The sequence below is a fragment of the Hyperolius riggenbachi genome, chromosome 12 (assembly GCF_040937935.1).
Source record: "Hyperolius riggenbachi isolate aHypRig1 chromosome 12, aHypRig1.pri, whole genome shotgun sequence".
NCBI classification, from domain to species: Eukaryota; Metazoa; Chordata; class Amphibia; order Anura; family Hyperoliidae; genus Hyperolius; species Hyperolius riggenbachi.
The window spans coordinates 186056384-186073082 of NC_090657.1; the positions used below are offsets into that span (position 1 = coordinate 186056384).

The following is a 16699-nucleotide window of genomic DNA, read 5'->3' on the forward strand; positions in this document are numbered from 1 at the left end:
TGTGTGGATTTTGACTATCTCTTGCCTGCACCTGCACCGACCTCTGCCTGGATTTTGACTACTTTCTGCCTGCCGCCTGCACCGACCTCTACCTGGATTTTGACTATTTTATGCCTGCCGCCTGCACCAACCTCTGCTTGCCATCTGCACCTACTTCTGCCTGGATTTTGACTACTCTGCCTGCTGCCTGCACCAACCTATGCCTGGATTTTGACTACTCTCTGCCTGCCGCCTGCACCGACCTCTGCCTGGATTTTGACTACTTTCTGCCTGCCTGCACCAACCTCTGCCTGGATTTTGATAACTTTCTGCCTGCCGCCTGCACTGACTTCTGCCTGGATTTTGACTACTTTATGCCTGCCGCCTGCACCAACCTCTGCCTGCCGTCTGCACCTACTTCTTCTGCCTGGATTTTGACTACTCTCTGCCTGCCACCTGCACCAACCTTTGCCTGGATTTTGACTACTTTCTGTCTGCCACCTGCATCGACCTCTGTCTGGATTTTGACTACTTTCTGACTGCCTTATTTGTACAGTATTACAATGTAATATAATTAAGTCAACATATATATATATATATATATATATATATATATATATATATATATATATATATATATATATATATATATATGCAGAATGTCTACCAGGCTTTTATTCTGACATATTTTGGTGAGTTATGACTTAAGAATTGGAGGCCTACAATTCCTGAAAATTTTTTTACACTTTTGACTCATAATTCCAGACAGAAATGCCCCGCCAGGGAGTATAAAGAATGGGAATACAATCAATAATTCAGTAATGCAAATGTTATCAATAGCTTCCCATTACGAGACCTTTTAATCCCGAGCCAGCGCTGTAAATAAAGCTAGGCTGACACTTTAAGTGGAATGTATTTGGCCGCTGATGGCTTTCCTACAGCTGGAAGATAGGGAGAGATGCCGGTGATAAAGGCGGTTTTCATAGCGTCATGTTATCGCGGTGGAAGATGGATATTCGCCTGAGTCATTTCTCTGATATCCGCGGCACCTTTTGGCCCGGACAAGACTGGGGATACACAGTCATTTATCTGGCTTCGGCAGCGGCGGATGCTCTGTATGCAGCAGAGACGGGAGGATAGATGAGATTGTAAAGCGTTTCTGCAGCGGGAGGCACACCAAGCGGGGAGACTTTCACATTCGTTTTGCTGTTCCTGGGAGTCGTGTTGACGTGGGATAATCAATCAGTGAGAAGAAGAAATGCAGAGGTAGACCATGTGACTGCGGCAGGGCCCAGAAGCACCGAGGGGCAAGGGCAGAGAGAATCTTGTTCAAGGAATTCCCCCTTCTAAAGCGCCCTCTGGTCATGTCTTAAAGGACAACTGTAGCAAGTGGGATATGGAGGCTGCCATATCTATTTGCTTTTCAACAATACCAGTTGTCTGGCAGCCCTGCTGGTCTCTTTGGTTGCAGTAGTGTCTGAATAACACCAGAAACAAGCCTGCAGCTAATCTTGTCAGATCTGAGAATGTCAGAAACCTCTGATCTGCTGCATACTTCTTCAGGGGCTATGGCTAAAAGTATTACAAGCAGAGGATCAGCAGGACAGCCAGGCAACTGGTATTGCTTAAAAGGAAATAAATATGGCAGCCTCCATATCCCTCTGATTGCAGTTGTCCTTTAAGTATACAGTACAGATAAGATGTGGGTGGTTTCTACTCCAGTTGCGTAACTGTCATTACATATGCTTGAGTCTGCTAAGAATCTAGTGTGTGTACAGAAGCTCCAACCCCCAGTGGCATAGCAATAAGGGTGCAGAGGTTGTGACCGCATCGGGGCCCTTGGGCCAGAGGGGCCCCGAGGAGCCCTCACTCAACTGCTGTATTTGCGCTCTATTGGTCCTGTGCTGGTAATGATACCTTCTATAGATGCTTTAAATAGTAGCAATCATTAACAAACTGTTCCCCATCCCCTTTTTGCACCTCCGACATTGTGATTGTCCTTAGCAAGTGTTGGTGCACCGTATCAATTGTTATGTATAGAGTGCTTAGAGGGGGCCCAATGTAAAACTTGCACCAGGGCCCATACCTCCTTAGCTACACCACTGCTGACCCCCCCCCCCCCCCAAAAAAAAAAACAGACTGTGCACCGAAGGTGATGGTAGTTCGGTATGTGCTGTGTTTGCACTTTTTTAGGGACTGGCCACACTAGGGTTAGATTACACAGGGGAAAAAAAGCAATGCACTGGTTGCTTCGCTCTACTGGGCCTGCACGGACCTTACTTGCGCATGCACGGACCTTACTTGCGCATGCACGGACCTTACTTGCGCATGCACGGACCTTACTTGCGCATGCACGGACCTTACTTGCGCATGCACGGACCTTACTTGCGCATGCACGGACCTTACTTGCGCATGCACGGACCTTACTTGCGCATGCACGGGCCTTACTCGCGCATGCACGGGCCTTACTCGCGCATGCACGGACCTTACTCGCGCATGCACCGTACATATAACCTTGTACAAGGTGGGAGCAAAGCCACAAGAAGCATATTCAACAAGCTATTGTCGAATCTGTTTAGAGTGGTTATGAGCGAAACTGCCGATATTCTTTCTGCATTTGTTCTCGAAATCGAAAATATTATTTTCAATGTGAAAATTACTTTGGCGACATATCACCAACAACACTGGTTTTGAGGTTATGATGTATTTACATTTGCAAATTTACTACAAATGTTTTCAAACCGTCAGTTTGCTGCGGGCGCCATAGACTTAAATGGCAAGTAAATTGAAGCAGTTAGTAGCCCAGCCCCCTTATGTGCTACAAATGCCAATTTTGCAGGGTATGTGAAGGAAGACAGTGGGAAATTTTTCAAAAAGACCTTATGGTTTTTGAGAATCAATTTTAAAATTCTCATTCTGGGTGTAGGAAATGTTTCATCAGCCACCGACTTAGCGGTTAATAGCAAAGCCCCCTTACGTGCTAGAAACACCAAATTTGCAGGGTATGTGAAGGAGGACAGTGGGTACAAGCGGGAAACACATTTTCAAAAAGACCTTATAGTTTTTGAGAAAAACGATGTTAAAGTTTGAGGAAAAGTAGCAAAGTTACTGCGGTAAAATGAGATAATGTATAAAAATGTATATGATTTTTATATATACATATGTATATGTATATATGTATATATGTATGTGTATATATATATATATATATGTATGTATGTTCACAGTGTGGGAAATATTTTAAAAAGAGATGTGGGGTCCCACCTCCCGAGCTTCTTTAACCCCTTGTCCCCCATTCAGGCTGGGATGGCCAGAATGCAGAGCCCCGGCAGCATGGGGCTTCACGCCGTGAGCTTTACCAGCCCGCATGGTCCATGGTATGGGGGGGGGGCTCTGGGGGAAAAGGGCTGCCAAGCCTCCTCCTCTACCCTAGAGCCCTTGTCCAATCCATGGACAAGGGGCTCTTCCCCACCACCGGTGCCCCAGGAGGAGGTGAGGCCACCAACGTCCTGGGGGGAGTGCATTGTGTCATCTGGGAGTCCCGCAGGGGACCCCCAGATGCCTGTTACCTCCCCAGGAGAAATTAGTATAGGGGTACATACCATTCCCACAAACAGTTAAATGAAATAAAAATACAACCACAAGTAAAGTCTTTTATTATTCTTAATTAAGCATAAATACAAACTTGTACTTTAAAAAAAAAAAAAAAATTCCCTCGGTAATGATCCCTCACCAACATCCTCTGACTTGCGACCCAGATTGAAGCTCTCCGCCAGCCGCTGCCACACCCCGCCGCTCCTATTGCTGCTATACTAAGTGTAGCTGTGAGCATTATCCTCTGACACTCCACCGCCGCCTCCCACTGGGGGGAGGATCCCCAATGGTCTGTTAAGGAACCCATGGGGAGCCTTGGAGGGAAATTCAAATATGCTTTTTTCTCTCTTACTTAGTATAGCGGAGATCTCTGTCCTCCCCGGCTCCCGCTGTCATCTCCACCGGCCCACTCCTATTACCCTAACCAATGCTGGCATCTAGTGCACCCAGCATGGGTGGGGGTAACAGGTGTGGGGGGTGGGGAGGACAGCGGGAGCTAGTGGTGGAGCGTCAGAGAATATTGCTCTCAGCTATACTTAGGATAGCTGAGCGCTGTGGTGGCAGCTGGCAGAGTTCAATCAAGGTCGCAAGATAGAGGTTATTGGCACAGAAACATTTGTTTTAAAGGTACAGGTACGTATTTATGGTTAATTAAGGATATTAACCATTTAGGGACAATGTAACGCATTAAAACGTCATGTTCGCCGCTATTAATGGCAACAGGACGTTTTAATAAGTTACATTGTAACTCTGCTGCTGTGTGCAAGCGGGCGCGCTCCCGCTGCGCGCGCACGTCGGGTCCCGCGGCTTGGTGATTGGACCAGGGAATCACATGGTCCCTGGGCCAATCAAGTGCCAGTAACAAGGCAGATCATTGTTACAAGCCAGTAACAATGATCTGTCCTGTAGTGTCAGCAAACAAAGTTGCTTTCCCTCCCAGCTCATCTGTCACCTCAGACTGCTGTCAATCAGCATTCAGAGGTGACAGGAGCTGTGAGGGAGAAAGACTGTGATTGTGGTAGGATTTTTATATTTTTAAATAAAATTTTATCCCCATACTTTTTTATTAACCCCTTATCCTCCCCCTCCTTTGCCATTTACTGGTTTTCTGTTTTATTTTAGTACTTTTTAGTACTTCTTAGTACTTTTCTGTACTTTTTCACCCCTCTTTTACCCTTACTCTGATATTTCTATCTATACTTTCTATCTATATTCTTTCTTTTCATCTTCATATAAAAACAAAAAAAACAAAAAAAAAATCTTTCTGTTATTGATCAATCGCTTGGTTGATCGATCGATCTGTCTGTCTGTCTGTCTGTCTATCCCATCCATCCCATCCATCCCATCCATCCCATCCATCCATCCATCCATCCATCCATCCACCTATCTATCTATCTATCTATCTATCTATCTATCTATCTATCCCCTTTGCTTACTATGGCGAGGAGACTGTATTCTGTTGAGGAGGCAGCCGTCTACCTTCAGCAGAGCAGCAGCAGTGGGGACGATTCAGGGAGCGAATGGCACCCAACGAGCAGCAGCTCTGAGTCAGATTCTGACAGTTCAGAGAGCGTTGGGCAGCCGTCTCGCCGCTTCAGGAGGGATGATGAGTCCACTGTTCAGGGCCCTTCAGAATCCACCGCAGGGGGCTCGGTGGGTAGCACAGCTGCAGCTAGCAGCACAGGCCAGAGGGGAACCACTGTCCAGGGCCCTTCAGATGCCACCGCAGGGGGCTCAGTGGGTAGCACTGCTGCAGCTAGCAGCAGAGGCCGAAGTGGAGCCAGGCAAAGGCAGGTACGCCCACCGGTACCTGAGGACATAATTCGGGGCACCTGGTCACCCGCTAACCTTGTAGCACCCAACATCCCGCCTTTTACAGGGGCAAGCGAAATATTAGTGCCCACTGACAACTTCGGGCCTGCTGACTTCTTCCAGCTCTTTGTGGGTGATGATTTGCTGCAGCACATTGTGGAGCAAACCAATTTGTTTGCGCAGCAGTATATTGCCCAGAAGCCCACCTGCTATTTGGCTGAGAAATGGGAGCCCACCACCATACCTGAGCTAAAGGTGTTTCTGGCCCTAACACTACACATGGGCATACTCCAACAGCCAGAAATAAGACTGTACTGGTCTAAGGACTTTATGCACGCAACACCCCTGTTTCCAGCTTCCATGAGCAGGCAGCGCTATGAGGCTCTTATGAAGTGCCTGCACTTTGCCGACAATTCGGACAATGTCCCCAAAGGTGATCCTGGCCATGACAAGCTTTTTAAGCTGAGGCCCATACTCACCCACCTCAGTACAAAATTTAGCGAGGTGTACACCCCAGAGAGAGAGGTTGCAGTGGATGAATCCCTCCTACCCTTCCATGGCAGATTAGGGATAAAACAATATATCCCAAGTAAGGCTGCCAAGTATGGGATGAAATTTTATAAACTTTGTGAGAGCAGCACTGGCTACACCTATTCTTTTTTTCTGTATGAGGGCAAAGATAGCCATTTGCAACCAGCTGGGTGCCCACCATACATGCCAACCAGTGGGAAAATTGTGGTGGAACTAGCCAACCCACTCCTCCACCAAGGCTATCATCTGTACGTGGATAACTTCTACACCAGCATTCCCCTTTTCAAATTTTTATATTCTGCAGAGACTGGTGCCTGTGGGACAGTGAGGCCAAACCGCGAAGGCCTCCCACCACAGGTGGTTAATAAAAAATTATCGAAAGGGGAAACACACAGTCTCAGAAGTGGTGAGCTCCTGGCTATAAAATTCAGGGACAAGAGAGACGTCATGGTCCTGACTTCAATTCATAATGAAGAAGTGGTTCCTGTCACAACCTCCAGAGAGCGGATCGAGAAGCCAATGGCATTGGTCGACTACACAAAAAATATGGGTGCGGTGGATCTTGCGGACCAAATGCTCTCCTACTACTTTTTTAAAAAAAAAAAAGAGGGCCTGGTACAAAAAAGTTTTTTTTTACCTCCTGCAGATGGCCATGCACAACGCATTTGTGCTTTATAAAAAGAAATGCCACGGTGACAGCTACCTCCCGTTTATGCGACAAGCTTTGAAATCGCTGATCAATGAAAGCGTCAACCTTATGGAGGAATACAATCCAATGCAACTGGATGGAGCAGTTCGCCTAAGGGGAAAACATTTTCCTGCCCTGATCCGCCCGAACCCAATTAAGGCGAAGCCACAGAAGCGATGCCGAGTGTGCACCAAGCACAAGAGGCGGAAAGACAGCAGATACCACTGCCCAAAGTGCCCCTCACAGCCGGGACTCTGCGTTGCCGGCTGCTTTGAGGCATACCATACCCTCAGCAGCTATTAGACTTTATTTTTTATTTTATTTTTTTTTCTTCATTACCCTAAATTTTCACTGGACTTTTTCCTCTCTACTTTTATTTGCCACTTACTGTCCCTCAAAGGAACTCACAATTACCACTAGTTAACATTACCACCTTTTTTGGGGGTGTGGGAGGAAACCCAGAAGCTTAGAGGAAACCCAAGACTCCTACAACCTGCAAATAGTTTTTTCCCATTTGGACTTGCTGCTGCAAGGCGAGAGTGTTTGCCACAGGACTTTACTCTGCAGACCACCCCCCATCTTCTGACCACTGGCTTTCCTTGGCGTATGACCTCTGGCCTCTCTCCATCCTGCTAGACCTGCAATGGTGAGTTCCAATGTATCTGTCATTCATGTTATGGATAGTGATTTAGGCCTCACCTAAATTATTCTATTTGCAACTGAGTAGGCCTGAGTCTCTAGTTTTCAGAATGGTAACATTTGTGTCTTTTATTGAATGGTCTTACACTCCTGGGGCTTTGAGAAGAAAGAATTACATTGTTGCATTTGGTAAAAAAAGGGCCTTAAAAAATACATTGGCGCTGCTCATGATTAACAGTGTATTATGTGGCCAAAACACTATCTGATGATGTGTATAGGGTATCATTTTAACCGTGACAAGCAAGAGAAGAGAATTTGGGGTTTTTGAGAGATTATGCATATGTCATTTGAATCGTTTTTTCATGCCAAAGTAAAGAAAACTGTAAAAAAAAGATATTTTCAAAGTTACGGTGCAATTTCATCAAAACCGCAAAAGTGCAAATGGTACAAAATATGTATATTTGGGTAGGTCTGGTTCTCTAGTTTTCAGAATGGTATAATTTATGACCTATATCCAATGTTCTGAGACACCAGGGGTTTTGCTAGGAAAGTATGACTGTATTGTTTCTGGTGCAAAAAATGGCCTTGAAAAATACATTGGCGCTGCTCATGATTAACAGTGTATTATGTGGCCAAAACACTATCTGATGATGTGTATAGGGTATCATTTTAACCGTGACAAGCAAGAGAAGAGAATTTGGGGTGTTTGAGAGATTATGCATATGTCATTTGAATTGTTTTTTCATGCCAAAGTAAAGAAAACTGTAAAAAAAAAACATTTTTTAAGTTACGGTGCAATTTCATCAAAACCGCAAAAGTGCAAATGTTACAAAATATGTATATTTGGGTAGGTCTGGTTCTCTAGTTTTCAGAATGGTATAATTTATGACCTATATCCAATGTTCTGAGACACCAGGGGTTTTGCTGGGAAAGTATGACTGTATTGTTTCTGGTGCAAAAAATGGCCTTGAAAAATACATTGTGCTGCTCATGATTAACAGTGTATTATGTGGCCAAAACACTATCTGATGATGTGTATAGGGTATCATTTTAACCGTGACAAGCAAGAGAAGATAATTTGGGGTGTTTGAGAGATTATGCATATGTCATTTGATTTTGATTTTTTGGCAAACTGAATGAGAAGCAATAAAACTGTTATTTCCATATACTCTGTACCAAAATAAAACACTTGTAAAAAACACCAAAAGTGACAGAATTGAAAACCGAATGCATAAATAGTTACCTTAGGGACTCAGCTTTTAAAATATGTATGCTATGAGGGTGAACTACTGTTATATTTGCAAATAAGGGCTTGAATTCATTGGTAGTATGCAATGAGAAAACAAAAACACAACATAGGAAAAATACACCTTTATTTCCAAATAATATATTGTCACCATACTTTGCACTAGGGACATAATTTATATATTGTGATAACCAGGACAAATAGGCAGATAAAATGTGTGTGTTTTATGCACATTAGCAGTGTTTATTTTAAAACTATAGGGGATGAAAATGGAGAAATCGTGTATTTTTTCATTTTTTTCCTTGTTTTTCCCTTTAAAATGCATAAAAAGAAAAGGTATTACTGAAAATAAATATCGCCTCCAAAAAGCCTATTTAGTGGCAATAAAAACAAGGTATTGATCAATTTGCTGTGATAAGTAGTGAAAAAGTTATTGGTGAATGAAAGGGAGGAGCGCTGAAAGGTGAAAATTGCTCTGGTCCGTTAGGGTAAAAACCCTTGGGGGTGAACTGGTTAAAGAGACTCTGAAGTCTCGCTAAAATGCTATTTTTACTTCACTAACTTCATTAGCCCTAATACCTTACCTAAAATGCTGCATTCCCGTGGCTGAAATAGTTATAATACCCCATGAAATCCCAGGGGGGACATTAGGGGATCGCTTCCTGTAAAATAGCTCTGCCTCTACTCCCGTCAATCGGTGCTGATCGCCACCTCTCCCCGCCCCTCTGTCTTTTTTCACTGAGAAGGACGGGGAAGAGGCGGCGAATAGCGCTGATTGACAAGAATGGAGGCAGAGCTACAACGGTAAGCTCTGCCTCCTCCAGCAGCAAAATCCACGACCAAAAAAGTCGTGGATGTTTGCGCTGGGATTCGGGGGGGGGGTATAATGATTTCAGCCGCGGGGATGCAGTGTTTGTAAGTACGGTACGCAGTTTCTGAGGCTGCACTAGGCTAGCTACCTGTGTCCCCCGCACCTCTGTGTCCCCCCCCCCCCCGATCGCCTGCGCTTATATTTACCCAGCCGCGATTCCGCGAGAGCTGCAGCCTCCCCAATCAGCTTCAGTCATCGCTATGCCGACAATCAGACATGACGTCTGACGTTATGTCATGCGCAGTCCCGATCCTCCCCATAGTGAAGCCTGGAGGTGATTGGAGAGGCTGCGCCATCGCGGGATCCGCGAGGGGTACGAATAACAGCGGCAATCGGGGGGATCGGGGACACAGGTAGCTAGCCTAATGCTAGCTACAAGTATTACAACAAATTTTATTCAAAAAATTACTCCCGGGGCCATGTAATCCTCTGCAGCGGCTACCCCGAGTGTAGGTCAGGGTTACCGCCAGGAGGGTTAAAAGGCTTTACTTGTGGTTGTGGTTTTATTTTGTTTAGCTCTTTGTGGAAATTGTATGTACCCCTATACTCATTTCTCATGGCGAGGGGACGGGCCTCTGGGGGTCCCCTTAAAGGGGACCCCCAGATACCACCATGAACCCCCAGGATGTTGGTGGCCCCCACATCCTCCTGGGCACCAGAGGTGGGGAAGAGCCTTTTGTCCATGGATTGGACAAGGGCTCTGGGGGAGAGGAGGAGGCTTAGCCGCCCCTCTCCCCCAGAGCACCCCCGTACCATGGACCATGCGGGCTGTATAGCTCAGGGTGCAAAGCTCCACACAGGGGTCCGCATTCTGGCTATCCCAGCCTGCATGGGGGACAAGGGGTTAACGGGAGGAGGGGACCTCCACTTTTTTTTATTTATTTATTTTTTAATTTCCCATACTCTTGAACACTACAAATTTATATACATGTTAATACATTATTAGAGATGGCTCGAACCTCCGATTTTCGGTTCGCGAACCTCGAACGCGAACTTCCGCAAAAGTTCGGTTCGTGCAAACTTTTGCGAATCGCAATAGACTTCAATGGGGATATGAACTTGGAAAACTAGAAACATTTATGCTGGCCACAAAAGTGATGGAAAATATGTGTCAAGGGGTCTAACACCTGGAGGGGGGCATGGCGGAGTGGGATACACGCCAAAAGTCCAGGGGAAAAATCAGGATTTGACGCACAGCAGCGTTTTTAAGGGCAGAAATCACATTGCATGCTAAATTGGAGGCCTAAAGTGCTTTAAAACATCTTGAGTGTGTATACATCAATCAGGTAATTAGAGTACTGCTTCACACTGACAGACCAAACTCACTGTGTGACGCACCGCAAACAGCAGCTGTTTGTGTAGTGATGGCTGTGCTGGACTAGTGCGCACCATGGCCAGAGAGCAGGGAAGCCCATATGGTCAGGCTGAGGTAGCTGAATGACAGAACAACAGTGATTGAGTGTCCAGCTGATCAAATTTGGTCTGTCCACAATGAAGCAACAACCTTATTATCTTGGATGTGCACCCCCCCCCCCCGACATACTCAAATAGCCGCCGGTCATTGCTTCATTGTGATATGTAAGCCCCTTTACCGCGGCAAGGTAATGATCACGAAGGGGAATTGACACATGCACATGCCTTTTGTTTTGTTGCTGCAGTGAAGCCAGAAAAATTAGGCAGGCATGTACACACACCAGAAAAGATTGCTATTGGTTTTGTCAGTGGCAGCTGCTTGCAGCGGCCTTAAAAAACACCTGGACCCTGTTGGTGGTGGCGGAGAAGGCAGTCAAGCGGCCTGCTGGCAGAGATGCCTTTTATGGGGGGGGGGGGGCTCCAGGAGGGAGTGTAGCCTGATTGGCTACCATGTGTCTGCTGACTGTGATGTAGAGGGTCAAAGTTGACCCTAATGAAGTAGTATAGGGGGCGGGTCGAACTTGCATATAGTTGGCGTACGATCGCGAACCACTGAAGTTCGCATGCGAACCGTTCGGGACATCTCTATATATTATCTGTGATTTTACCGTAGTAACTTTGCTACTTTTTTTCCCTCGATTTAACATTGATTTTCTCAAAAACTAAGAAGTCTTTTTGAAAATGTTAGTTTTCTTTCTCTTGTACCCACTTTCCTCCACATACCCTGCAAATTTGGTGTTACTAGCACAGAAGGGGCTTTGCTATTAACTGCTAACATCGGCGGCTATAAATTATAATGTTAAATGCGAACAAATATTTTTTTTAAAAAATTCACATTAAACGCAAACAGCGCAAGTCCGCCTGCAAACTGTTCGAGCCATCTCTATTTAAAAGGATCCAGTGTGGGAATGCTTGGAATTACTTGTGTCTCATAAATCAGATCATCCCTAAAATAATGAGGTCATCCTGATATTATTATTTACCGGTAAATGTTTTTAAGTAAATGAAGCATCTATTGCTATCCTTTCTTGGATTACATTTACTTTATGTAATAACATAACTTTTTTATATGATCATAGTTAAAGACACCTTAAAACAGTTTTGAATATCATCATCTCACTATTCTAGGCTAGGGATGATTAGAGGTTCAATTAATTTCAACTGTTAAGCAATTTCATGCAGCATTGACATCCAATTGCAGCAAGTTTGCATACAATTTTTTTCATTAATTTATAATCTCTCTTACTAACCCTTCTTGGATTTGGTTTGATTGGTCTGTTTTCTGTATAAATTTGGATAAAATTAGCATAACATTTGCATAGGCTCATAATTATTAGCATTTGAATGACAATCCCATTTAAGTAACGTGTTTGATGCGTAGTATGGAGGTAAATCAAATCACTAAAAGAGAATCACTAAAATTATGCAATGTGGTATAGTTAAAAAGGGGAGGGAAAACTTTTTTTTAAGTGTAACTGTCGGGCATAAAATAAAAAATCAATTCTTTATTTTTATCTGGTAAATACGTAATAAGGATGCTAAACAGGCAATATCTAATTCGAAACCATATCTATGGTGGATAAACAATCACCGAACTAGAGTCTACGATCTATCCTCATCTTCAGGCCCTCTTTCGCTTACATACCTTCGGGAACATAATCAAATCCCTCAATCCGAAACCTTTCATTATATGCAGATCACCCACTTTGTAAGGCAACACCTCTCATACTCCAACTCTCCTCTTTCGCGGACTACATTCGAAAATATCTGTGCTACAGACCCCCTCTCCCCTGGAATCATCTCCTTAATCTACAAAGAACTGACACTAATACGTAACACAAATAAGCCAGCATACATTCAAAATTGGGAAAAAGACCTTAATATTTCAATTGATCACGAGGATCTTCTAGCCATCTGGAACAATATCCCTACTACCTCAATCAATGCCGACCTATTAGAAATCAACTATAAGGTACTTCTTCGTTGGTACTTAGTACCATCCAGATTAGCTAAGTTTAATAGGTCTAATACTCCTAACTGTTTCAGGGGTTGTCCCTCTCAGGGCACCCATGGTCACATTTGGTGGTCCTGTAGTATAGCCAGGAGATTGTGGATGAGGGTATGTACCTGGATATCATCCTTACTTCATGTGCATGTTCCTAGACACCCTGCTCATGCTCTCTTGAGCCTTCCTTACACTGAACTATCCCATGCTCAAAATTCCCTAGTTAACTACATATTTATTGCCACTAAACTTACTATAGCTTCTGCTTGGAACTCTAGGTCTCTATCAATAGACCAAGTTAGGAATAGACTTGGACGCATCCTATTTTTCGAAAAACTAAGAGCCAGAATAGAAGATAAAATGGGGAAATTTACCAAAATTTGGCAACCTTTGATAGAATACCTTTATGGCCCGGACTATGACAAATGGATTCAAGCTACCTGATCTAACGATGCGCTGGTTGGATGTATTTATATGGCTCTCAAACTCCTGGAAGTTCACTCCCCGTCCCTTACTTCCTATACTTCCTTGTCGTTACTTCTTATTCTTCACTCTCTGTCTCTTTCCTACCTTTGCATATTTCCATACGTTTAATACTCAATCACTTACTATCTATTTGAAACTTGTGTTGGCTTATTATTCCTCATAGAAAACAGCTGAGTAACGCCATGACCTATCCCTAATATACTTCCCTTCCTGGTGAATATTGTAACTCAGCATCGCCTAGTCACGCTGGTGATTAGGCCAATTAAACTTTTAACCCATTTATTGCAGGTAGTCTGGTCCTACCCGGCCTTTTTGGCTTCATGAAAGGGTGGTTCCTGACTCCCTTTAAGTCGCACACTATAGGCTCAACACCCTACCCATTATACCTGGATGAAGAGACAAATGTTGATTGTTCTTCTTTAGGTTTATTAATATGTAACCTTTGTTTCCATTACATACATTGTTTTTAAATCCCTTGGCTGCACAACTCGGTTTAATAATTGTAACATCAAATGAATGGTCTTTATCCTTAATCTGTGTAAACAGTTTCGCTTTTCTATGCAAACGCCAACTTATTTGCCTATATACCATGTATTACAAAAATGCTGTGGTCTTTTACATGATATGTTAAAATTTAAAACTTTAATAAAAATGATTGAAAACAAAAGTTAAAATCACTACTACTTTTCTTGTTAATAAATGATCATTCCTCAGTTTACCTGACTCTTATTTGGTACACACAAAATTTGGTGCACAAAAAGGAAGTTGCAAAGCATGCTGGGTTGTCCTTTTTTGCTTCTCTACTTCCCCTCGGACTTAACTAATGCAGCCTGATTGGCTGAAGCCTCTTGCCCTCCTGTTTTCCCCTCCCACACCTCTGTTCCTCTCTGATTGACCAATATTTATCATGCTGACACAATGCACTTTCTATAGTGAAGGGCGGGCAAATCAGGCAGAGGAGAGTAAGGGAGGAAATTACATCAAGATAGGCGTCAAAATAACCACACTTAAAATGGGAAATGCTAAGAAGGTGTTTTTTTTTTTTTTTACTGTAGAAAAATCACTAAAATCAAAACATGGACAGTGCAATACAGTGCAGTGCAATTATTTATTTATTTTTTCTCCCTGAGATGGTATGGCTATCTCTTTTTAATGTTTGAGTTGACAAGGTGTAGAGCTGTCAGGTTTTTAGCCTTTTGCCCTCATTGGGACATTTTCTGGCCTAGTGACATGGAGAAATTCCCCTGCTAGAGACACACCAGTTAAGTTCAAGGTTCTAACCTTCTCCCCACTCACAGTTCATGTGGAGAAGGTCACTGACCATCCCAGTATGGTGGGAAACGTCCACAGTAAGCTGATAGAGTGGGTTGGGACCATTTCCTTCTCCTACCTGGTTCCTCTTCACCGACCCGATGGCCTCGTCTATGGTCAGATCTTTGTCCCTCACCTTCTTCAGGATACTCAGGAGCTCCTCCTGGCTGACCTGAAAGGAACAAACATAAGCAGCTGGTTTGTAACAATGTCTAGTCGGTGATAGTCCATGCCATATTTCCAAATGTTTTTTTATGATTGTTGCAAAGTTTATAAAATATGATATTGACTTTTTTTTTTCTTCCCTTCTTTGTTTTCTTCTGATGTACTTGTGCTATATTTTCAGGATGATATCTTAAAGAGACACCGTAACAAAAATTGCATCCTGTTTTTTTATCATCCTACAAGTTCAAAAAGCTGTTCTAATGTGTTCTGGCTTACTGCAGCACTTTATACTATCACTGTCTCTGTAATAAATCAATGTATCTTTCCCCTGTCAGACTTGTGGGCCTGTGTCTGGAAGGCTGCCAAGTTCTTCAGTGTTGTGGTTCTGCTATGAACTCCCCCTTCCAGGCCCCTCTATGCACACTGCCTGTGTGTTATTTAGGATTAGAGCAGCTTCTCTCTTCTCTCTTATCTTTTACAAGCTGGATAAATCGTCCTCTGAGCTGGCTGGGCTTTCACATACTGAAGAATTACAGACAAGGGCAAAGCTGTTTGCAGGAAGAAACAAGCAGCCTGAAACTTCAGTGCATGAGAACAGGGGGAAAGAAACACACAAATGATCTCTTGAGATTCAAAAGGAAGGCTGTATACAGCCTGCTTGTGTATGGATGTATTTTCTATGTGTGGACATACTGTACATCAACCTACTTCCTGTTTTGGTGGCCATTTTGTTTGTTTATAAACAAACTTTTAAAAACTGTTTTTAACCACTTTTAATGCGGCGAAATTGTGTCAGAGGGTAATAGATGTCCCCTAACGCACTGGTATGTTTACTTTTGTGCGATTTTAACAATACAGATTCTCTCTAAATCTAGCTGTCAAGTGTCTCCCTCAAATTTTCAGACAGGAAGTTGCAGGCTTGTGGTGATGTTTCCTCACATGCCCTCCTCTTCTCTAGCGTATAGCCTCCCTGGGGGTATGGATGAACCTGACTCTCTCATCCAGGGAAAAATAGGTGAAAACAGTATGGATGAGTCAGGCTTATCCAGCAGTTCTAAGTTGTGTGTGCGAAAATTGACGCGTGAACGCAAATTTTAATGCAAAATACATCTGGTCTCCCAGAAAGCTCTGGGGTAGAAGGCAGGTTAACATTACAGCCTAGACTGTGACATCACTGGGTGGGTGGGGCTACACACCCATATACAGCAATATAAAGCTAAAGGAAGCATTTCTGATGGTGAAACCTGGATAATTAACGTAAAAATGGATCTCTTGAATAATGTATTACATTCTACTATATGTTTTCACAGGTATTTTTGTAAAAACTACAATGTACTTAAAATTAGAGGTTTTTGATCCACTGAAAAACCCTATTCAGAAAACTTTCAAAGGCCAAACGGACCTCGGGTTTCTTGCAAATGTATACGATTAGCTCCAGCTGCTTCAGTGGCGTGCCTGGAGGATTTTTTTTTTTTTTTTACAGGCACACCCAGGCCCCCCCAGCAACCAGTTTCTTTGATGGGAGGGTTGATGGGTTGGGGTGCCGAACGTGTTTCGGCAAATTTTGGGGGATTTTTGGACAGGAAGGGGGAGGGGTGCTACATCTAGTGCAGGAAGTATTACAGTCCCCTGCACTGCCTGCTGCTATTTTCCTAAATGTTGCCCCCACTATTCAAAAAAGGTCCCAGGTGGAAGAACACAGTAGCTATGCACCACAGTGCCCCCCCCCCCCCCTTGCCATGGCTACACCCGGGGCTGTGAGCACCTGTAGCCTTGTGGTAGGTACGCCACTGAGCTGTATCCACTGTGATTCTCGCTAAGCAGTACCTGGATGCTAGCAGTGGCCCACAGATCCTCCACTTATTTATAAATAGAGTCCTTTAGAGTCACCTGAGTCCAGGAATGTTAATGCTGAACGCAAACTTAAAACTGAGCTTTGCAGACAAACCCTTCTCACTT

The 16699-nt window shown here is 43.8% G+C and overlaps 1 protein-coding gene and 1 long non-coding RNA gene across 5 annotated transcripts in view; one reads left to right on the plus strand and one right to left on the minus strand.

Moving 5' to 3' along the window:
- The window catches only part of LOC137541205 (formin-H-like), a 174937-nt gene that overhangs the window by 99167 nt on the left and 59071 nt on the right, over window positions 1-16699 (minus strand). Inside the window, exon 2 of one of the 2 annotated variants that reach the window (XM_068262386.1) lies at window positions 14655-14747. In XM_068262386.1, the coding sequence (XP_068118487.1) occupies window positions 14655-14747 (93 nt within the window). The other variant, XM_068262387.1, reaches the window with a different exon arrangement.
- Window positions 1-16699, plus strand: part of LOC137541206 (uncharacterized) — a 426898-nt gene that overhangs the window by 58996 nt on the left and 351203 nt on the right. The gene's annotated exons all lie outside the window — the stretch shown is intronic.